The 23,644-nt window shown below is 50.0% G+C and overlaps 1 protein-coding gene and 1 pseudogene across 1 annotated transcript in view; one reads left to right on the plus strand and one right to left on the minus strand.

The window, feature by feature from the left end:
• LOC149367621 (uncharacterized) overlaps positions 1-23,275 on the minus strand; it is a 43,995-nt gene extending 20,720 nt beyond the window's left edge. Inside the window, exons 1-2 of the mRNA XM_089575107.1 lie at positions 23,087-23,275; positions 11,490-11,692 (exon numbers count right to left, since the gene is read on the minus strand). Of these exons, the coding sequence (XP_089431233.1) occupies positions 11,490-11,692; positions 23,087-23,275 (392 nt within the window). The remainder of the gene's footprint in view (positions 1-11,489; positions 11,693-23,086) is intronic.
• LOC149367622 (uncharacterized) lies at positions 8,564-9,719 on the plus strand (annotated as a pseudogene).
• Positions 23,276-23,644: the final 369 nt, after the last annotated feature.

Below are 23,644 nucleotides of genomic sequence, written 5' to 3' on the forward strand. Positions count from 1 at the left end.
TAAGAAGTGGCGGCCTGAAATGTTAGAGCGGTTCACAGTTTCTGTGAAAGAATATGAAATCTTAACGATGTGTTTGAACAACACCATCTTTGCAGTGTGCTATCGTCCACCAAACGACTGCGTAGTTATTTTCTTGAATTTTCTTGAAAGCCTGATTTCATTTGCAACCAGTCAGCCCTTAAACATTGTCCTTGGTGTGACCTAAACATTAATATGTTATCGGTTGACACATCCCAAATGAGTTTAGATTTATTGGTTAGAACGCATGGACTTCTGAATGCAATTAAAATGCCAGCGCGTGCTACGGCCAGGTCTTCATCGCTGATAGATTTGTTTATCACTAACCATGACCCTAGTATGATCACATCTGGAGTAATCATTTCTGACATCAGCGACCACTTGCCAAGATTAATGTGTGTTGAAAACATGTCTAAAAAGAAGCGTAGTTCAACATATTCTTTCCAACTTATATCTGAAAAAACACTGTCCACATTTAGAAACTCGGTCGAAAAGAACAACTGGGGGCCTGTCCTTTTAGAAGATGACGCCAATAATGCTTACTAGGCATTCTTAAGCATTCTGAAGCCGATTTACGAGGCCTGTTTCCCAATATTAACAAAAAAGCAAAGCCGTCACAGTCGCAAACCATGGGTCACACCGGAGTTCGTGGCAAAGATAAACACAAAGAACATTCTAAACACCGAGTTTTTCTTTTGCTTTTCTAATCAATTAGCTTTAAGCGATAACATATTCAGTAATATTCTAAATTTATCATCAGCACAAAAAAAAATAAGTTAATTTAAAAAAAATCCTGTGCCCCTTGGTTTCTGTGGCTGTTGGTTTCTGTCATCCTATACCATAAGTTTATTAAATCCAGAGCTGAATGTGATCTGACAGCGTTTACAAAAAAAATGAAAGCGCTTGAATACTGAGCTCAAGAAAGCCAGAAACACCTATTACACAAATCAATTCGCGTCAACTTGTGGTCGTATAGACATTACGTGGAAGCGGCTAAACGAAATTTTGGGGAGAAGTAGCAGATCAGGTGAATTAAATATGCGAAATATTGATGGTGTAAGTAAAACCGGAAAAGAATTAGCAGATACGTTTAATACGCACTTTGTTTGCGCTTCTAGAAATAAAGTGCCGCATAACAATCTCCGTGATTTTGTTCATATAAGCGGCACTGTATTGCTCGAACCGGTTGAAGAACTGAGGCTAAAAACAGCGCTAACGGGGACGAAGCAGAGACAGGGACACGACGCTGAAGCAGATGGTTGAAGGCAGATGGTTGATGGAGGTTGAAGAAGCAGATGTAACGGCAGCTTTCCACGAACTAAACAATAGCACATGCACTGATATTGATGGCCTCCAGATAAAGCCTATACGGCATATTTTTGACCTTATCTTACCATACATCACGCATATCTTAAACCTTTGTGTCAGTACCGCTGTATTTCCTCGTAAAATTCAGATTGCACGTGTAACAGTTATCTTTAAAAAGGGTTATAAAAACCAGCTCGGAAATTACAGGCCAATATCTATCTTACCCGTATTTTCTAAGCTACTAGAAAAAGTGATACTCAGATACTTTTTTGCAGTTTGAAGAAAAACACAAATATATAACAGCGGCTCAGTATGACTTCCATAAGCACCGCTCTACTGAACTTGCACTATTAGATCAACGAGAATATATATATACTGAACGAACTCGAACATAATAGGTTGGTTTGGTTTATGCGATTTAACGTCCCAAAGCGACTAAGGCTATGAGAGACGCCGTAGTGGAGGGCTCCGGAAATTTCGACCACCTGGGGTTCTTTAACGTGCACTGACATCGCACTGTACACGGGCCTCGAATTTCTCCTCCAAAGAAATTCAACCACCGCGGCCGGGATCGAACCCGCGTCTTTCGGGCCAGCAGCCACCGCGGCGGCTCGAACATAATAGGATAGTCACTGGTATTTTTCTTGATTTTTCGAAGGCATTCGACTTATTAAACCATACAATACTTCTTCGCAAACTTGAGCGTTGTGGCTTCCGCGGCCATGCACTATCGCTTGTGCAGTCATACCTCATGGATCGCAAACAGGCAGTAGCAATAAACGGTCTCCTCTCAGATATGCAATCTGTAGGCTGTGGTGTTCCACAAGGTAGCATTTTTGGTCTATTTCTCTTTATTCTTTACATCAATGACATTGTTCACGCAACTCCATTCGTTAAATTTATCATCTATGCTGATGACACCAGTATTTTTCTTAACGGAGATAATACAGCTGAACTCATAGATACTGCAAACAATGCGCTGAAGCAAATAAAAAACTGGAGTACCAGAAATGCGTTGCGGATTAACACAGCAAAGACTAAAGTCGTTGTTTTCAGAGGTAGAAACAAGAAGGTCCGTCTCACCAATTATACATTCCTTCAGTCTGCACCATTAGAAGTTGGGCCTTCATTTAAAACATTAGGTATAATATTTAATAGAAGAATGTCATGGGATGACCATGTTAGCTTCGTAGTAAATTAATGTTCACGCGTTATTGGTCTTCTTTACAAGAACCGTGAGATACTGCCACGAAATGTAATGCTAATGCTATATAATTCATTGATACAATCTCATTTCAGCTATTTCCATTTAACCTGGGGTGCAACAACAGCAGGCAATTTTCAGAAACTACACTTGTTACGAAAAAATTTTTAAGAATTGTTGAAAACGTTTCGCATACCTACCATACGGCCGCACTTTTCTTAAAGTATAGCTTACTTCCAATTACTAATCTTTATGACTATCGTCTGAGCAAGTGTATGAAAAACGAGGTGTTGAACAATATGTCTTTTCTATCCAAATTAGCTGGTTTAGAAAAACGAGATGCAAGTAAAGCACAAGAAATATAGCGCAATGGAACGTAAAAACATATAGAACTTTCTATGTTAATCAAACATTAGAAAATAAACTACCACGACTTCTTAACAAACTCGCACAAAACGATACTGATCTCCAAAATACTACACGCCACAAACTGTTCGAGTATTTTTTACACTACACCTAACCTCTTTTTCTGTGATTTGTTTACCTAATTTTCATTCTTTCACCATCCTAGTAAGTTTTCTTTCCAGCCAGCACAATGCTGTTGATTTTATGCTGACCACTGTAACCTGATAAGAGCTTTGCTATATGTTGAATACAAGGGGGGGTACTGCGCACAAAAAGACAAGGACAAGAAGATAACACAACAAGCGCAGACTCGCGACTAACTTTATTTGAAAACACGATACTCCTTTTATAGTTTCAAACTGTCACATCACACACATGTGGAAACCAAAAACCTTTCTTCATTCTGATACAGTTTGATAGACGGGTCACTTACGCAATCTTTATCCTTCTGTTTGATACAGAACGCCTCCGCCAACTCACGCGCCACCTGGTCACGGCTCCTCCTCAAAACTTTTGTATCTGTCAGCAAAGGCAGGCAAGGGTTATTGCGCGTAGCATCCGGGCATGCGCGGCATGCGGGTGTCGTATACCAGATTCCCCTCACCTGTGGCAGGGTATACATCGGCCAGACAGGCCGATGTCTGAATGAGCGCTTAAGAGAGCACCAGCTTTCCATGAAATCAGGGACAGGGTCGAATTTACCCCTGCATTGTGGCGCATGCCCGGATGCTACGCGCAATAACCCTTGCCTGCCTTTGCTGACAGATACAAAAGTTTTGAGGAGGAGCCGTGACCAGGTGGCGCGTGAGTTGGCGGAGGCGTTCTGTATCAAACAGAAGGATAAAGATTGCGTAAGTGACCCGTCTATCAAACTGTATCAGAATGAAGAAAGGTTTTTGGTTTCCACATGTGTGTGATGTGACAGTTTGAAACTATAAAAGGAGTATCGTGTTTTCAAATAAAGTTAGTCGCGAGTCTGCGCTTGTTGTGTTATCTTCTTGTCCTTGTCTTTTTGTGCGCAGTACCCCCCCTTGTATTCACCATGATTGACCGACTAGCCCAACAACGTACGCTCTTTGCTATATGTATTTTTTTTCCTTTGTTATCTTTATTTTCTGTTTTCTTTTTTTTGCGCGTATGTGAAAATGCCAAACCACTGCATTGCTGTCAAAGGGGGGGCCCGTGGCCTTATCAAGCCGTCAAGCGGCAACTTTAACTACGGGTCCCCGCCATCATCTGTACCAGGGTGGCAAAATAAAATTTGAATTTGAATTTAGGGTGGTCTGGAATTCACGGTTTTCTTCTTGGGAAGCTTGGATATCTTCGCGTGGTTTAGTGTTTATGTAATGCCAGAACATTCTGGAAGAATGTTTTAAGAAATTGGGAAATGTGTTAGCGAGGTAATTATTCTTCGCTATAGATATTCTCGCTTTCCTTTCTTGATGGCAGTAGAAAGAATGATTTTAAGGCGAAAGCCTTTAAGCGCTCATACTCGTGGCCATGATTCCGTCCATCCATTACATCTGAAGTCAAAGTCGTAACTAGTCATTAGTAGTCCCAAGTCATGGCTAGCTAATCATTAACAAGTCATTAACCAGTCATGACTAGTTAGTCATGACAGGTTATTCATTAACCGGTCATGACTAGTTAGTAATCAACCAATCATGACTAGTTAGTAATTAAGCAGAACAAGTCATGACTAACTAGTCATTAACCAGTCATAATTAGGCATGAGTGGTTAGTCATGATTAGTTAATAATTAACAAGTCATCACTAGTTACTCATGACTAACCTGTAATGACGAACCAATCATGACTGGTTAATGACCAGTTCGTCATGGCTAGCCAATCCAAGTCAATGATTAATTAGTCATGGGTTGTTAGTCATGACTAGTTCGTCGATAACAAGTCATCCCTGCTTAATCATGACTAACCTGTCATGACTAATTTGTCATGGCTAGCCAAACCAAGTCGCCCCATAGTCGCCTCGTGTGTGCCTACGGCCGTGCGGCCAAAGCTGCGTGGAAAGGCTTTCGCCTCGAGCACTTCAGATCGTCAAAGTGGCCCCTGAATTTTACTACCCCGTTCATGTTTTACTCTTTTCCTCAAGCGCTTTACTCTTCGTTTTCCATTAATTTTATCGCACGTTATCCAAGGGCTCCTGTGATCATTATTTTTTGTCTTGGTTGTCTGGAGCTGTATAACTGGATAGATCCTGAAAAGAACTTTCTAAAAGAAGGTGGTTTAGTATGCTTGTATCATCGGCGTCACTGAAATCATGACATGCAGTTTCTGAAAGGACAGATATCGCTGTCACCTCAGCTGGCAAGGCACAAATGGTCAGTTTCTGGTCTGAAAGGCCGTGCATGATTACAGCTTGTCTTTCCTCTGAAGGAAATTGGTCGCTAAGAAATATCACGTCTAGTATATTGGACGAAGTTTTCTGAACACGTGCAGCCCCTAAAACAACCCGAATAAGGTTAAAATGGAGCACTACATCGTAAAGCACTCTTGCGCATGCAGAGAGAAATGTCATGGCCGCCCGAGTCCACCAGGGGTAGTAATCAAAGCGCGCGGTCAAACTGAGACCCACACGATGGCCACAGCATCAAAAGATAACAAGAATCACACTACACGATGGCCACAGCATCAAAAGATAACAAGAATCACACTACACAATGCGATCCATGTAGTGAAGCACGAATGACATGCGGGAAAAAAAGGAAATGAGAAAAACAGGGCTGAGTGTCCGCGAATTTTTCTAAAAGCGTGAGGAAGCGAGAAGATGGTGAAAAGGTTAGCGATACGAAGGATGAGCGCCAACAATTAACACGGCTGAAGAGAAAATGTAACATGTGAAGTGTACCTCTAAAAATCAGGTAAAATCAGATAAAACCAGCGAGAAAGCTGACTTCTTTTTCAGATATGAGATAGATAGATGGCGTGCTAACGCAACCTTCCTTAAGCCCTGACATGTAGGCAGCTTCAAGGATTGCGCGCGTTAGTTCGTTTTTATCTGTTTTCAAGACGGTTGCTTTCTTAAAATGAGAAAATACATTTCTTTTTGCTGTCACATATCCGGCAATGGGCGAGCAGGTTCCTCAATGGCGCCCCACTTTAATCGTTCTTATCTTCCATTAACCTTTCATTTAAACATCTTCATGTTTGGCCTATGTAAGCCTTACCCCAAGTTAAAGGGATGGAATATACAACAGCCTCCACACAAGGCACAATAGGGTCTCGGTGTGCAGCTGCTGGTAACAAAGTTAACAAAGAGTATAAAAACCAACACGCAAAATCGTTGAAGCCGCCTACATCTCAGGACTTAAGGAAGGTTGCGTAAGCACCCCACCTATCTTATTGTCTGAAAAGAAATCACCTTTCTCGCTGGTTTTATCTGATTTAACCTGCTTTATACAGGCACACTTCACATGTTGCATTTTTTCTCTAGCCATGTTAATTGTTGGCTCTCATCCTTCGTATCGCTAACCTTTTCACAGTCTTCTCACCTCCTCATGCTTTTAGTGAAATTCGCGCCTTCAACCCTGTTTTTCTATTTTTTTCCTTTCTTTCTTGTCATTCCCGCACACCCAACCCTGTTTTTCCCATTTCCTTTTTTTCCGCATGTCATTCATGCTTCATTTCATAGAATTCATTCTATAGTGTGACTCTTCTTATTTTTTATGCCCTGGACAACGTGTGGGTCCCAGTTCGATAGCGCGCCTTGATTACTCCCCCTGGTGGGATTTTACCTGGTGTGTGTATACAAGTGCGGGTTCAGTTTTTGTTCAAATAAAAGTTGGAAGTTCAGCGCTCTGTACTGTCTTCTCCTTTTTCTTCCTGTTTTGTGTTCGCGCTGTTGACTCATATAGGTGTTGTTGCTTGATTTCCTTGAGATCTTTTGGAACGCTTTCCAATCGTTTAGGAAGGAGGTCCGTGTCTTGACCAGGGTTGGTTTAAACGTCTCCAGCTTGTAGTAGTACATTCATAGCGAAACATTCAAATTCGTGCATCATAAGACAGCAACCTTGGCCACGTCAGCACTATCAAACAAAGCGAGTTCAAACGCAAGTATTTCGTGTACCACTTGCTTACCTTCACGAGAAAGGTGCAGGGATTATCGATCCGCACGCTTGTCGTGCCGCCTTGCCCAATGGCCTGCGGGACTTCGTAGCGTGCTTTTATATTCTTCAAGTAACAGCGCAGAAAACACAGACGGGACACATAGAACAAGGAGATACAGCGAGCGCTGACTTTCAACAAGTTTATTTCGAGGCATACATTGCTTCGTAGACTGTTGCGAACCTCACGAGACACAGGCACGTGACTGCTGCCACATGTCTCATCACTTCCACGTGAATCACCCTATATCCAACAGCTCCAGTTCTTTTTTTGTCAACAGGAAGCTGGGCATCCCTCGCACCTACTTGTGTCCGTCGCGGAACGATTAAGCAAGAAACTTAAACTGCGCGACAGCAGCACGAAGCCGAAAGATCAGCGAAGGATTGCGGCTCTTCCTTATGCCCATAACATCTCCCACCGCCTGAAAAAGATTCGGCCGAAAGCTGGAGTTAATGTCGTGCTCACAGTCTCGGAAAAACTAAAGTCGTTGCCGGCGCGTCAACGCTGAAGAGCCAGAAAAACTGCGCGGGTGTACAACAAATCACCATACTCTCTTTGTCGAATGCGCGGAAGGCGTTGTTTCTTCGTTGCCGTTGAAATGTGGAAAAAAGTTCATAAGACAGACCAGCAGATGCACTAATGAAGAACTGAAAGAACATAAAATTAACGTTGAACAAGCACGCAGGCATATTGGAATTCATGTAAGGGATTGCCCATCAAAAACTTGCTCGGCTGAGTTGCACAATGTAAAGTGATCGATAAACACGCAGAGCAGCTGATTCGCGAGATAATTGAGGCAGCCGAGATAGCAAAGCTTGGAGATTATTGTATCAGAAACCATCTGTTCTTTTGACAAAAAAAAGAATTGAAGCTGTTGGATGTACGATTATTCTCGTGGAATTTGTGGCACAAATCACGAGTTTGTGTCTCTAGTGGTTCGCAACAGTGTACAAAGCAATGCACGCCTTGAAATAAACTTGTTTAAATTCAGCGCTCGTTTTGTGCCCCGTCTGTGTTTCTTGCGCCGTTACTTAACCATGAATTACCATCAAGCTCAAGCTGCTGTCCTGGTGCTTTCACAGCTCGCGGTGTTAATTCTGCCACCAGGGTAGCGCTGAATCCTGCACCAACGTGGTGCACAGTCTATTCCGGTCTTCCGCGTTAAATAACGCTGTAGCCGTTTACTTCCGAAGTAGACAGGTGGCAGCTGAGCTCGAAGCTTAATGGCCAAGTTGACTGCCGGTGAATAGGCTGTCCCCTCATACCCAGCGAGAAGCACCAGCGGAGCGACGACGAGCTGCACAGGAACGTGAACTTGGCAGTAGCGACGGAGCCTTGTAGTGCCACCACTAAAGATTTTTTTTTTCCTTCAACTGCAGTTTCCGCATCGGCGTTGGCTGACCGGCGGACGAGTGCGTCTTGCAAGACAGAAAAACGGACGGCATCATCTGCTGCTGGGCTCGGTGACTGCACCTCAGCGCAACCATCTAACCCGCTAATCTTTGCGATGCAGACGATCAACCACCTGTTCGTCAGCCTGCTGTTGCCGACCATTGCATGCATTCTTTCGGGTGCGTCGTTTGACTGCGCACCACCGTGCTCCAGGGACGAGTCGGCACGCCACCGCTTGCCGCTCGTCAGCTGCCCGCCCTGGATGACTGCGCCAACAGAGGAACAGTGGCTGCCAGCACCGAAGGAATCATGGACGGCCACATCATCACGCACATCAACAGCTTCGCCACATATAAAACCGCCGGCACCGTTTTGTGGGCTCGGTGACTGCAACTCAGCGCAGCCATCTAACCCGCTAATTTTTGCGATGCAGGTTAGTATGTCTTATTTTCCAAAAGATCAAGCAACTATGTTCTGGTGCAGCTCCCGAGCCCGCAGTGATGTGTTGCCATTGCCACCAAGTGTGCTACTGTTGTTCATTCTTTGCTATTGTTATCAGGAGATATGGAAACTAACCCTGGTCCTAATGACAACAGTGCAGTACTCGCGGAACTCCAGAAACTAACCGCAAGCCAAACCAAATAATAGCCGAAGTACAGGGCCTGAAATCCCAGATCACTACTACGAATAAAAGCATAACCGACTTAAGCAATCGTATGGCCGAGCTCGAAACACAATACCAAGCACTACTTCCTCTTCGAAACGACATTGAAAAGATGCAGGCTCACAAGCAACATGGCGCGTATAACCAAGGAACTAGAAACCCGCATAGATGACGCTGAAAACAGGTCCCGCCGTAACAACCTCACACTCTATGGTATCACTGACACTACTGATAGCGAAACATGGGCAGAATCTGAAAAACTAATCACTGATGTTTGCCGTAATAACCTTAAAGTAAATGTGGAACCTCACGAGATAGAAATAGCTCATCGCCTCGGGCGCCACTCACAAGATAAAAAACGTTCCATAATCGTGAAATTCAAGAGTAGCAAAACTAGAATCCCTCCTATCAAATGGGCGAAATCTGAAATACACGGTTTATAGTGTTTGAAAGGACTTCTCGCATACCGTTCGTCATGCGTGATAACAACTTGTTGCATTGCAAGGCCAGGTCTGCCATGTTTTTCTTGCGATTTAAAACACTTCACATCAACTCGAACCGTTATATTTTTGACGCTTCAACTAACACCGTAAAGCAACTCGCGTAGCAATCGCCCCTTCACCCTGCACCAATAAAACGCCAGCCTGCGACACCCTTAAATGTTCTCTCGTTTTCCGTGATATTCACTAACATCCGCAGCTTCCTCCCAGAGCGTGAATTCATATCGAACGTAATTTCGTCATCCAGCAGCAATATACTTATACTAACTGAAACTCGGTTGACCAGTAACGTGTCCGCCGCTGAAGTTTTAACTGACTTACCCGAATTCAACGTCTACCGAAACGATCGAAAAGACTGGCGGGGGGGGGGGGGGGGGGTGTTCTTGTTGCAGTTGACCGAGGTATATCATGCTTTCTTGCACACGTTACATCTGATATGGAATCTTTATGGCTGATCTGTCGCACTCCCCCTGTAAGTGCTTCTTCGCGTTTGTTATAGGCCCCCGCAGCCTAACCCATACTTCTGTCGACATCTGAACGATACTATAAATAGCCTTGCTGTTAAATACCCAAATGCGCGCATTCTCCTTTTCGGGGACTTCAATTATCCAGACATTGATTGGCAGAGTTCAGGTACTTCCTCATTAGCATGCAATACAGAGGCGAACTGCCTTGATGTCTGTTTAAATTTTAACCTCACTCAGTCTCGGAACCTAATCGCGTTAGCGTTGCAGCCGCAAACACCCTTGACCTAATACTAACTAACAGCCCTGAGTACCTATCAACCATTAGTTACCTTCCAGAAATCAGCGACCATAAAATCGTACATGCTCTATTTTCATTTACCCCCACTCAGAAGCACTCATCCAGAAAAATCATAAAGCTTTACAATAAAACGAATTACGATGCAATAACTGAAGACCTTCACATGTTTTTTTCAGAGTACCAATCCACATTCGACACTCACTCTGTTCACGACAACTGGTTGATATTCAAAAATAAGTTAAATATGCTCTCTAATTTATTCACATTTATCACACATTAATTCATTCTTCCCTCAATCAGTCACCGTATATCAAAGCTGCAGCAAGCATATCTCACCGCACCAGTCATCCCCTACAACTTGTCCGGCCGCCATCGCATACTGCCACATTTTCTCCTTCATTTTTCCTTCGAGCAGCAACGGACTGGAACAGTTCCTTACCACGAGGTTTCTGAGAAAGCTATATAGCTCTCATTTCCAGCCGTATGGCTGCCGTCGGGTGGATGTCAATGAGTAATTACTCCCTCTTACAAATCTACTCTACCTGATGTGGTCCCCTAAGCATTTTACCAACACTGTTCCCACTTCGCGTTATTGATCAGTTCGCTCTCGCCCTATCTAAAGCTTGCCGTCCCGGTTAGCTCAGTTGGTATAGCGGCTGCTCCGATGAAGCGATGGTCCCGCGTTCGAATCCCGGACCAGGATGAATTTTTCTCTAACTACGAAGTTCCTGAAAAAGCTGCATAGCTTTCCTTTGTAGCCGTATGGCTGTGCTCGGGTGGATGTCAAAGAGTAATTACTCCCTCATTGCAAATCTACTCTACCTTGGGGCGTTCCCCTAAATATTTCACCAACAGATTCTTATTTCCAGTTATTGATGAATTCGCACTCGCCCTACAAGCTTGCCGTCCCGTTTAGCTCAACTGGTCGAGCGACTGGCTCCTCTGAAGCGGTGGTCCCGCGTTCGAACGCCGGACCAGACGAATTTTTCTCTAACTATGAAGTTGCTGTGGAAGCTTTATATCTTTCCTTTGCAGCCGTATGGCTGCGCTTGGGTGGCTGTCAGTGAGTAGTTACTCCCTTATTGCAAATCTACCCTACCGACAGTACTCACAGCTGCCTCTGGTGGGCCCTGGTGTTCCACAGGAAAGGAAGCAGTGCCGGGCACGCTTCCCGCAGTCGTGCTTCAAAGGCCGCAGTTGTGGCGCCGCTGACGTCCTGCTCAGACAGGTGGAAGGACAGGCAGAGGCACTCGAGGAACATCTCGCACAAACACACCTCCTCCTGCTGCTCCTGCTGCTGGGGGTGGCGAGATTGCTGCCGGCAGAAACCAAGAAAAACCGTGGACATTCACGTGGTGCTGTTGTAAACTGCTGCAGGCAGCATACTCCCCGTCCCTGAGGTGAAGTTAAAGACTCAGGGTGCATTTCAAAGGCACTGTCTGATATAACCGATGCACGCATACATACGACCAATGCATCCAAATCACCTACGATCCCGGCCGCTGCGGCCCAATTTCGGTGGAGGCTAGAGACCCGTGTACTCTGCGATGCCGGTACACATTAAGGAACCCCACACGGTCGAAATTTCTAGAACCCTTAACTACGGCGTCCCTCATAGCTTGAGTCGCTCACGGACGTTGCACCACCGAAAGCCAAAAAATTCATATCACCAACGCACTTATATGACCACTGCGCCTATTGAAGGCAATATCCCAATAGGGTTTTGGTTTGCTAGTGGAAGTTTTTGCTAAAGAGGTTTCTTGGTTTCGTTGAGAAAAATAGCGTAATAAGAGGCCGTCATTATGGGTTTGTAAAGACGATCTACAGAAGCGGCCTTACTACTAAAATATAGATGTTGGTCCTCTTTGCTGTAGGTTGGTTGATCCATTTTAACAAAGCCTTTGATTGCCTCAACCATAGTTCCTTCGTAGCTAAGCTATCTGAGTATGGCACACTGTTGAGTTATCTTTGTGTACTAGCACTAAAAATCGGAGAAAGTGTCGTAAAACCAGTATGATTCAACCAGTATATAGTTATAGGCGTGAACTCTTAGCTCAAGGGCGGTTAACACCAGGCGTACCCCGTCAGTTCCCGACAGCGTCCAGCCTACCGTCCTTGCACTAAGCGTAGAAAGGTGGGCCAGTTGGTTGCTAGTACAATTGTGAGACATTCCTCCGGCTAAAAAAAAGACACGGACGAAGGTAGACGAGAAGGTAGATGAGGTAGCGCTGTAAGAAACTTCATTGAAGACACTGGGCGGATGGCCGTTCAGAACAAGACAGGGTTATCTACCGACAACTTTTTACACTTTTTAAAGCTTTATCTCTAAGCCACGTTGGTCACCTTTAATGAGCACCATTTCATCCGAAAAGAAGTAGTGTGCATAGGCTCCTGCGTAGCACCACTTTTAAGTAATATATTTTTATCTACTATTGACAAACGTATTCAGGCGTTCCTTAACAACGACAACATGTAAAAATTGTGAGGTATGTTGAGGACTACCTCATAGTAGTGAATGTGACTGATGCTCAGCATACAGGTATCGACGTGAACAACATTCTGGAAATTTTTGCTAGAAACGCATTCGGAATGAAGTCCACTCAGGAATAACCGCAGGAAGGTCGCATCGAATTGCTTGATATTGTTACGGGACGGCGGGCCCCCGCAGAGAAAGGCACAGAGACTCAGACACAGGAGACTCCGACATAACCGGCCGCGGCGATTCACCTTTGCTCTCTACCTCACGCGCTAGCGCCGCGCGCTCTCCCCTCGCGCTCGCCCCGCGCCTCTTCTTTATTTGTATACCGCAGCGCGCTCTTGGTTGCGAAGGTCGTATGCCGTTACATCTTTCCACCGGGGGGGGGGGAGGGGGGAAGAGGTGGAAGATAAGAGTCTCAAGAGTCTCTTCCAGTCTCCAAGATAAGAGGGGGAAGACACCGCTGGTGTCCCCTAGCGCGTGCTTCGCTTTGCAGGCGGCATCGAACTCGTCCCGATGAGCCCGGGCTGAGGTTCTTCGCACCGGCGCAGCTTGGTGCGCAGGAGGCATCGTCACGTTGTGATGACAGTGTCGTCTGACACGAGACGGTCCCGGTAGATCCCGGGGCTGCTTGTAGGCGACTCCTCGCCGTACGAAAACTGCGAGGGCTTCTCGCACCGCGGGACTTGGGATTGCGTTCACGGAGCAGCGCTCCACTTAAGGGGCGGCATTCAGGAAGGGAGGCCTGGTGCTGGTACGGGAGGGTGGCACTAGGGAGGACGTGGGAGCCAAGTCGGGATCACGGTGGGTGCCGGAGACATAGCTCTTCATGTTGGAGACATGTTCCGGAAAAATGTGGTGTACACCGCGTGGTCGAAGCTCGGGGAGGTCTTCTAGACGGTACGTAACGGGGCCGAGCCGTGCAACTACACGGTAAGGGCCGCGGTATCGGGGCAAGTGCTTCGCGGCACGGCCAGTCGCGCGGATGGTGCGGCGAACGAGGACCAAGTCACCGGACCGGAAGGAGGGAAGTGGTGGTGCTGCGGCATTGGCCACTTGCGCACGCGCATGGGCCGTGAGAAGGGTGCGCTGAGCGTCGAGGCGGGCGGAACGAAGTCGTTGGGCGCAGTCAGTCGGTGACGCAGTAGGATGGCGAAGGCCCAACTGCGCGTCGAGAGGGATGGAGGGCGTTCTGCCATAGACGACTGAGAACGGCGTGACATGCGTTGTTTCTTGAGACACAGTGTTGAGTGCAAAAGCTGCAGTAGAAACAAAACGATCCCAGTTTGTGTGGGACGGAGCGACGTAGGAGGCGAGTATATCCGTAAGGGTGCGGTTGACACGCTCCACGAGGCCATTGCACTGGGGATGATTGACGGATTTAGTGGAATGCGCAATGCCGAAGGAGCGGAGGGCACGCTCAAATTCTTGAGACATAAAGCATCTCCCGCGGTCCGTGATGACGCGTTGTGGCACACCATGCCGAAGAACAAGATGTTGTTCCACAAACAAGACGGCATGAGCCGACGACGTGTCGGGAACGGGCAGTGCTTCGACCCACTTGGAGAAGTAGTCGACCGCAACCAGAATATACCGGTTGCCGGCGCGTGTCTTCGGGAACGGGCCCAAATGATCCAGTCCAACCAGTTCGAAAGGTGAACTCGGCGGCGAAAACGCCTGCGGGGTTGGCTTGGTTACTCGTGTGGATGACTTCCTGAACTGGCACGTCTGGCAGGACGCCACGTGTTCCTTGACGTCTCTGGACATATTAGGCCACCAAAAGTGCTCCGACACTCGTGCGTAGGTTTTGCTGCGACCAAGGTGACCAGCCGTGGGAGCGTCGTGTAGGCCGCGCAAGATTTGCGACCGCAGTGTTGCCGGCACAACTGGCAACCACACGGGTGGTCGACCACGGAACCACTTCACATGACACAAGAGGTTATCCTTCATTTGATAGACCCGGCGCAGTTTGCGGAGACCTGCGCCGACGGCGGTGCCAAGGGAGTGGATTATGGCAGCAACGTCGGGATCTTGCGCTTGCGCAGTCCTGAGGTCCGTCAAAGCTGTCACGGAACAAGGGTGGCGAGAAAGGAAATCGGCATCCTGATGTGCAGAGCCGCGCCGATGCACTATGGTGAAATCATACTCTTGAAGTTGCAGGGACCAGCGTGCAATCTTGGCATTTAAGTGTTTGGCAGACTGCAGCCAAGTCAGAGCGCTATTGTCCGTGACGATGGTAAAGTGACGGCCGTACAAGTAGGGACGGAACTTCTCGATGGCCCAGACAACGGCGAGGCACTCGAGTTCTGAAGAGTGGCGGCGGCGCTCAACGTCGGAAAGCTGGCGGCTGGCATAAGCTAGGACTTTATGGTCACCAGACTCGTCTTCCTGCAGAAGGACAGCGCCGAGCCCATCTTGGCTGGCATCCGTGTGGAGGACGATGGGGGCCGATTCGTTGTAATGGGCCACCGTAGGAGGCTCGAGGAGCGCGTGCTTGACGTCAAGGAACGCGAGCTGTTGGGCCGGTGTCCAACTCCACGCTGCATTCTTCTTCAGTAGGGCGGTCAACGGAGCGCTTCGCTTGGCAAAGTTGGGTATAAAACGACGGAAGTATGAAGCAAATCCGAGGAAACTCTTGAGCTCCTTGGCAGTGGTGGGAGCTTCGTAAGCCGTAAGCGCTTTTAGCTTCTCCGGGTCGGGACGGATGCCATGCCGGCTCACAACGTGACCCAAGTACGTGACCTCTGCGAAACCGAAGAAACATTTCTTTGGTTTTAAGCGAAGCCCAGCAGAGGTAAGGGCTTCGAGGACGAGTTTGAGTCGCCTTTGGTGTTCATCAAACGTGGCCGCATAGACAATGACGTCATCCAGGTAGACCAGCGCCATAGTCCACTTCATATGGCCTAAGACGCGGTCCATGAGGCGCTGAAAGGTGGCTGGAGCATTTGAGAGACCGAACGGCATACGGTTGAATTGGTAGAGGCCGTCGGGAGTCACGAATGCTGTCTTTTCCACATCATCGGGGTGAACAGGCACCTGCCAGTAGCCCGAGAGCAGATCTAGGGTGGAAAAATAACGGGCCCCCTTCAGGCGGTCAAGTGCATCGTCGAGGCGGGGCAGCGGGTACACGTCGAGACGAGTGATAGCGTTCAACTTGCGGTAATCTACGCAGAAGCGGAGTGTTCCATCCTTCTTGCGCACAAGGACGACAGGGGAGGACCAAGGGCTACAAGAAGGGGCGATGATTCCCTGGTCAAGCATGTCGCATACGTGCTGCTGGATGACTCTCCGTTCAGCTGGCGCGACACGGCGAGGTTGGTGATGAATAGGCCCACGGTTTTCGGTGTTTATCCGCTGTTGGGCCCAGGAAGTGCACCCGAGTTCACTGGCGCTTAGAGCAAGGCAACTGCGATGCTCGAGCAGCAAGGCCTTCAGAGAGGCGAGCTCCGCGCAGGTCAGGGTGGGCCCAAAGGTAAATGCGTCCCATGATAGGACCGCCGGCGCTGGAGTGTGGTGAGATGGTTTTTCATGCTGCAAAGACGCAACCGGTGATGCTGAGTCCAAGACTGACGCTGCACCCAATTGCGTGCCGGGAGTCAGCACGAGCGGTGCGCGGCTGATATTAAGCATTAACACGTGGGCCTCTCCATTGAGCACCGACAGAAGGCTTCGAGGAGAGGTCATCTCTCGGGCCGGAGCCGAACACCGGGTAGGTTCGAAAATCACATCCGCTGCGATCGGATTGTCAGACTTGGCATGCACCCAAGTTGCCGCACCCGGTGGCAGAGTCACGGCGGTCGCCACAGTCACGGTAGTGACATCGACTGGCTTGACTCGACGTGGCCACTTCGTTCCGAGGTAGCGCACAGATCCTGAAGCACGCTTGGTCGCCGACACCAGGGACTGCCACAGGGTGACACCGACGCTGGAAATCCAGCTAAGCCAACCCGGCCCACACAGAGTTTGGGTCGCACGTGGTTCTGTGGTGGTAAAATTGAGAACGACTCCGGCTTGCTGGCACCACCCGCACCCGAGGACCAATGGCCAAATAGGGCTGTCCGCGACAACAAACTCGGTGGAGATGGTCTTTCCGAGTGCTGTCACGTTGACGGTAACACGTCCGACTTGCTCCACCGGGGCGCCGTTAAAAGCTACGAGCCGGGTTTTGGCGGCTGGAAGAAGCAGGTGGGGCGCGTTGACAATAAGCGATTTGTCGAGCACATTAACAGCCGCTCCAGTGTCGACCAAGGCCGCTACGTGCCGATCAAGCAGGGCGACGTCAACAAGCACGTAGGGAGCTTCCGTTGTCATCGAAGCCGACGAAAGAAGGGGACTCGGCGAACTAAGGAGTGCGGGGACGGACTTTATCCGGGGGCACCGTTCCACCGAATCGTTTTCCGACGTCGGAGGGCCAGCACAGTCCCTCGCGTAGTGTCCCCTCAGGCCGCAGCGGAAGCAGGTCGTGCGGGTGTCATTACGCCTGCGTCGGGTAGAGGCCGCTGTGGGGACTGAGAACCGAGGAGCCTGCACCGGGACGCTGTGCTCGGAAGACGGTGGCGACCCACGCGTGGCCAGCAAAGTCGATTCCGCCTCGACGGCGAGCGCCATGGCGGCGCGGACGGACTCAGGACGCCCAGAGCGGACCAAGCGCTGCACCTCAGGGAGTCGGATGGCGTCGACGAATGCCTCGGTGCCGACCAGGGCCACGGCGTTCTCAGGCGCCCCCGGCAACGACTGCAGAGCCAGGCGTTCAATGGCGGCGGCGAGGTCCTGGTATGTCTCCCCGGGCTCTTGACGGCGGACTCGCAGGCGGTGGTACTGCACACTGGGGTGACCTGAGGCACTGTAGTGGTCGGCGAGGAGGCCCGCCAGGACAGTATAAGAGCCCAGCTGGTCAGGCGGCACGTTCTGCAGCAGCTCAGTCGCGCGGCCTCTCAGTTTGGCTACGAGCATCCGTGCCTTCATCTGCTCGTCCCAGCCTCTCACCGCCGCAATACTGTCCAGCTGGATGCGGTAAGCATCCCACGAAATGGTGCCGTCGAACGTGGGCAACTCCACGACGGCCAATGATGCGCCCGCGCCGAGCACGCTGTTGGCGGCTACGACCGCAGGTACAGCGACGGCAGAGCTGGGTACAGCGGTGGCGGGGACGTCCAGAGGCACCGGACCCGTGTTCGGCTCGACTGGCAGAAGGCGACGGAAGTCGCGCCGGATCGCCTCCATCTCCCCAGCCTGGGCAGTCAGACGGGCCTCCCATGCGTCCATCCGCTGAGTAAAAATATCGAGGAGGCGCTCAATACCGGCGTCCAGCCGCTGCGGAGAACCGAGCCCCTCCGAGCGCCCAGGTGTAGCGATGCCGGCCGCGGCGTCGTCGGCGCCGTCGGCTGGTGGCGGAGTCCTGTCGACTGGCACGTCGGGGACTTGATTCTGGGAGCGGGTGAGCGGGATGATCCCACCGCTGCCACCAAATGTTACGGGACGGCGGGCCCGCGCAGAGAAAGGCACAGAGACTCAGACACAGGAGACTCAGACATAACCGGCCGCGGCGATTCACCTTTGTTCTCTACCTCACGCGCTAGCGCCGCGCGCTCTCCCCTCGCGCTCGCCCCGCGCCTCTTCTTTATTTGTATACCGCAGCGCGCTCTTGGTTGCGAAGGTCGTATGCCGTTACAATATGTGCCTTATGTTTGAAGAAACGTGTGTTTGCTGACAATATAAGCCACGGTCGAAGAAACAAATTCTTAATTATGATTCGGCCCATTCCAAGCTCGTGAAAAGAGCTACAGCAAAATATTGTGTCCGGTCTGCTCTTGCCGAGTCGAGCGAGCATCAAGTGCGTGACAGCGTCCATGCCCAACTAAGGCGATTAGATCAGGCTGGTTGTCCAAGAGGAATTGGGGCATCAGTGGTGGAAAGCCAGATTCGCGAGGTGAAATCTGGTGGGCGGTACAAGCCAGGCGAAAACGCACGTTCCAAACAGCGACCTATCGTTGTGCCCTACTGGCATCAGGTCTCCCACCAAGTCAAGAATGTCGCCGACAAGTGTGGCGTGCGTGTCGTATTTTTAACCCCGGAAAAGATAGGACGGATGTGCCGCCTGATGAATGATGCCAAAAAGAGGCTTATGTGCAAAATTAAGCACACCAAGTCTTGTTGAATGTGAAGTTGGTGTGGTGTACAGTATCCCCCTCGCCTGTGGCAGACAGTACATCGGACAGACGGGACGCTGCAGAACGAACGGTTGCTAGAGCATTGCCGCACAGCTCATTCGTTATCTGGCGGAGGCCACCTAGATTACCACATTCGCCGTTGCTCACACAAACCAGCATGCAAGGCGTTTTTAGAATGGACAAGTGTGATGCGCAAGTTTAAGACTCAAAAGAGCCGCGAAATTTTTGAAGCCTTCCACATAATCAATGACAAAGAAAACTGCGTCAGCCGCCGTTCTGTGGCGCTACGCAAAAAAGAACTAGATTACCTCAAGGGAAACGTGTTGTTTCAGCCAGGTGGGAAATAAATAGAAGGGGCGCCGATGTGACAGACATGAGTGGCATGGCACTCGTGCCTTCTGTATATGCTCGATAATGGGTTTTTTATCTGGTCACGGATTACTTCTCTTGGCGCCCCCTTTGTATATAATACCTGTTTCTGGAATAAACCTAAGATGAAGCCCGGCATTCGTCCTGTCTCGTCTACCTTCGTCCGTGTTTCTTTAGCCGCTGGAATGCCTCACAATCAACCTTCCACCGCTTTTTTACTTCTACAACTTCGTCTTCGCTCGCCCGTGCCACTTGCCCCCTGCGCGAAGCCCACCGGACGAGTTTTGTTGTGTCCCGAGAGTTGTATGGCTTCAAACGAGCGAAATCTGGGAGTTCAGTCGTTTTCGCGGAATGGCAGCCACTCGCGATAAGGCACACAATATCATGTGTGATGTCACTAACTCGTAGTGGGCCAGTAGCTTTAGCCGCAAACCGCCGCGCATGACTGCAGCCGATGGCTATTGTAGCGGTTATTGATGCGCTCTTGAGAACCAGTGAACCGCAGGCGGGCTACCACATGGCAGCGGAGCCGACGGACCGACTAGACGCTCATTTTCTACTCCTTTCACAGGCGCACGAGCCCAACCATCACCTTTATCAAGAGCAATGCAGCCGGATACTTCCGGACGACTGACCGACAGAATCTCCTGCGCGCAACACTGTTAGGGCCTGCAAGCTTAACAACGTGACCATCGTCTCCACCTGCTGCTGCTAAAAGGACAACAAAGCCGCCTCGGCAGTCACCTAGAAGCGGAGCCGACAGACCGAGCAGATTCTCAGTTTCTACTCGCTTCACACGCACGCGACTCCAAGCATCCTCTTCATCAACAGCAATGCAGCCGGATACTTGCGGACGGCTGACCGACAGAATCTCCTGCGCGCAACACTGTTAGGGCCTGCAAGCTTAACAACGTGACCATCGTCTCCACCTGCTGCTGCTAAAAGGACAACAAAGCCGCCTCAGCAGTCACCTAACAGCGGAGCCGACAGACCGAGCAGAAGCTCAATTTCTACTCGCTTCACACGCACACGAGTCCAAGCATCACCTTCATCAACAGCAATGCAGCCGGATACTTGCGGACGGCTGACCGACAGAATCTCCTGCGCGCAACACTGTTAGGGCCTGCAAGCTTAACAACGTGACCATCGTCTCCGCCTGCTGCTGCTAAAAGGACAACAAAGCCGCCTCAGCAGTCACCTAGCAGCGGAGCCGACAGACCGAGCAGAAGCTCAATTTCTACTCGCTTCACACGCACACGAGTCCAAGCATCACCTTCATCAACAGCAATGCAGCCGGATACTTCCGGACGACTGACCGACAGAATCTCCTGCGCGCAACACTGTTAGGGCCTGCAAGCTTAACAACGTGACCATCGTCTCCACCTGCTGCTGCTAAAAGGACAACAAAGCCGCCTCAGCAGTCACCTAGCAGCGGAGCCGACAGACCGAGCAGAAGCTCAATTTCTACTCGCTTCACACGCACACGAGTCCAAGCATCCTCTTCATCAACAGCAATGCAGCCGGATACTTGCGGACGGCTGACCGACAGAATCTCCTGCGCGCAACACTGTTAGGGCCTGCAAGCTTAACAACGTGACCATCGTCTCCACCTGCTGCTGCTAAAAGGACAACAAAGCCGCCTCAGCAGTCACCTAGCAGCGGAGCCGACAGACCGAGCAGAAGCTCAATTTCTACTCGCTTCACACGCACACGAGTCCAAGCATCACCTTCATCAACAGCAATGCAGCCGGATACTTGCGGACGGCTGACCGACAGAATCTCCTGCGCGCAACACTGTTAGGGCCTGCAAGCTTAACAACGTGACCATCGTCTCCACCTGCTGCTGCTAAAAGGACAACAAAGCCGCCTCAGCAGTCACCTAGCAGCGGAGCCGACAGACCGAGCAGAAGCTCAATTTCTACTCGCTTCACACGCACACGAGTCCAAGCATCACCTTCATCAACAGCAATGCAGCCGGATACTTCCGGACGACTGACCGACAGAATCTCCTGCGCGCAACACTGTTAGGGCCTGCAAGCTTAACAACGTGACCATCGTCTCCACCTGCTGCTGCTAAAAGGACAACAAAGCCGCCTCAGCAGTCACCTAGCAGCGGAGCCGACAGACCGAGCAGAAGCTCAATTTCTACTCGCTTCACACGCACACGAGTCCAAGCATCCTCTTCATCAACAGCAATGCAGCCGGATACTTGCGGACGGCTGACCGACAGAATCTCCTGCGCGCAACACTGTTAGGGCCTGCAAGCTTAACAACGTGACCATCGTCTCCACCTGCTGCTGCTAAAAGGACAACAAAGCCGCCTCAGCAGTCACCTAGCAGCGGAGCCGACAGACCGAGCAGAAGCTCAATTTCTACTCGCTTCACACGCACACGAGTCCAAGCATCACCTTCATCAACAGCAATGCAGCCGGATACTTGCGGACGGCTGACCGACAGAATCTCCTGCGCGCAACACTGTTAGGGCCTGCAAGCTTAACAACGTGACCATCGTCTCCACCTGCTGCTGCTAAAAGGACAACAAAGCCGCCTCAGCAGTCACCTAGCAGCGGAGCCGACAGACCGAGCAGAAGCTCAATTTCTACTCGCTTCACACGCACACGAGTCCAAGCATCCTCTTCATCAACAGCAATGCAGCCGGATACTTGCGGACGGCTGACCGACAGAATCTCCTGCGCGCAACACTGTTAGGGCCTGCAAGCTTAACAACGTGACCATCGTCTCCAGCTGCTGCTGCTAAAAGGACAACAAAGCCGCCTCAGCAGTCACCTAGCAGCGGAGCCGACAGACCGAGCAGATGCTCAATTTCTACTCGCTTCACACGCACACGAGTCCAAGCACCACCTTCATCAACAGCAATGCAGCCGGATACTTCAGGACGGCTGACTACAGAATCTCCTGCGCGCAACACTGTAAGGGCCTGGCATTTAAGAAAAGGATGCCATAGTGGAAGGCTACGGGGTGTTTTCGACTGCCGGGGAACCTTTAACGTGCACTAACATTGCACAGCACACGGGCCTCTTTAGCCTTTCGAAACGCGGCCGGTTATCGATTTAGGTTCATGGGGGTTGGACGCTCCAAAGCGACTCTGAGGGACACCGTGGTGTAGGGCTCCAGGAGGGTACTTACAAAACTGCGAACGCTATACTCTCAGCCATATGTTTTCTTTAAATTAACTTTATTAAAATAAAGAAATTGACAAGAATTACTGCGCGCAAAAGCATATTAAGCGCTTAACTGCAGGATGCGAATTTCAAGCGGAGGCCACCGCCGCATCCGTGTGTGCTAACAGCGCCACCGGCCGAGACGGCGCAAGCAAACAGCTCCGAGGCGGACCCGTGTGCCGGCTCTGTGGCGAAGTAGCAAACCGGCTCGAAGCAGTTGGCGGACCGCTGGTTCTCTCCCTCTCTCTATCCCTGTTTTGTAGTATATGCGGTGAATGCAGCGCGAAACGCAAAATGCGCCCGTGTGCTGCGCGACGTCAGTGCAGCCTAAATTCACAGGTGGTCGGAATTAATGCGAAGCTCTCAACTACGGCACCCCCTCTCTTTTTCTTCCTTCACTCTGAAGTGGCTCCCTTAGCGCACGATGTGGCTGAGGAGAGGTGAGACCTGCGCCTTTTCTCAAAAAACTCTAACTGATCGGGAGGAGTTGCAGCAATCCCACAAACGGGTACCTGATATTGGGGCAGGAAGAGCCCCATGAGCTGCTCCACCAGAAAGGACGCCAGGCCGCCCAGCGTGTCCACAAACGGCTGCCCTGCGGCGGCCGCCGGCGCATACGAATCCTCGCGGGCCACGGGGTCCTGGAGGGTATGGCTGTGCACCCTGCAGAAGGCATCCTTGCTTTGTGCGTGTCTCTTCATTCCGCTCAATTCCGAAAGCATTTAGAGTCAGTGCTCGCGTCCGTTTTAACACTCTCCTCGTCGTGATTGCGTTGCCTCCGCACTATTATTTGACGCTGTCTCACCGACTTCCAAAACCCGCACCCTACTGAGCTGCTTCCCGAATGATCAGGCTCCAGGGCAAGGCACATCACACCCAACAGAAAATAAACAGAAACAAAGATTTTAAAATTTTCGGCAGAGACAACACTGCTTACGTGTGGGATGCAAAAGGCATTATGATCCCTTAACTGGTGCATACCTTATGCGTGATGTTTATACATCCATTGCAGCTTTTTATGGATTTATTAGAGCCACAACGTCGTACAGCGTTCCCGGGGTTGTGTTTAT

This window comes from Amblyomma mixtum, chromosome 1, assembly GCF_055824585.1.
Source record: "Amblyomma mixtum isolate Tamu chromosome 1, ASM5582458v1, whole genome shotgun sequence".
Taxonomy (NCBI): Eukaryota; Metazoa; Arthropoda; class Arachnida; order Ixodida; family Ixodidae; genus Amblyomma; species Amblyomma mixtum.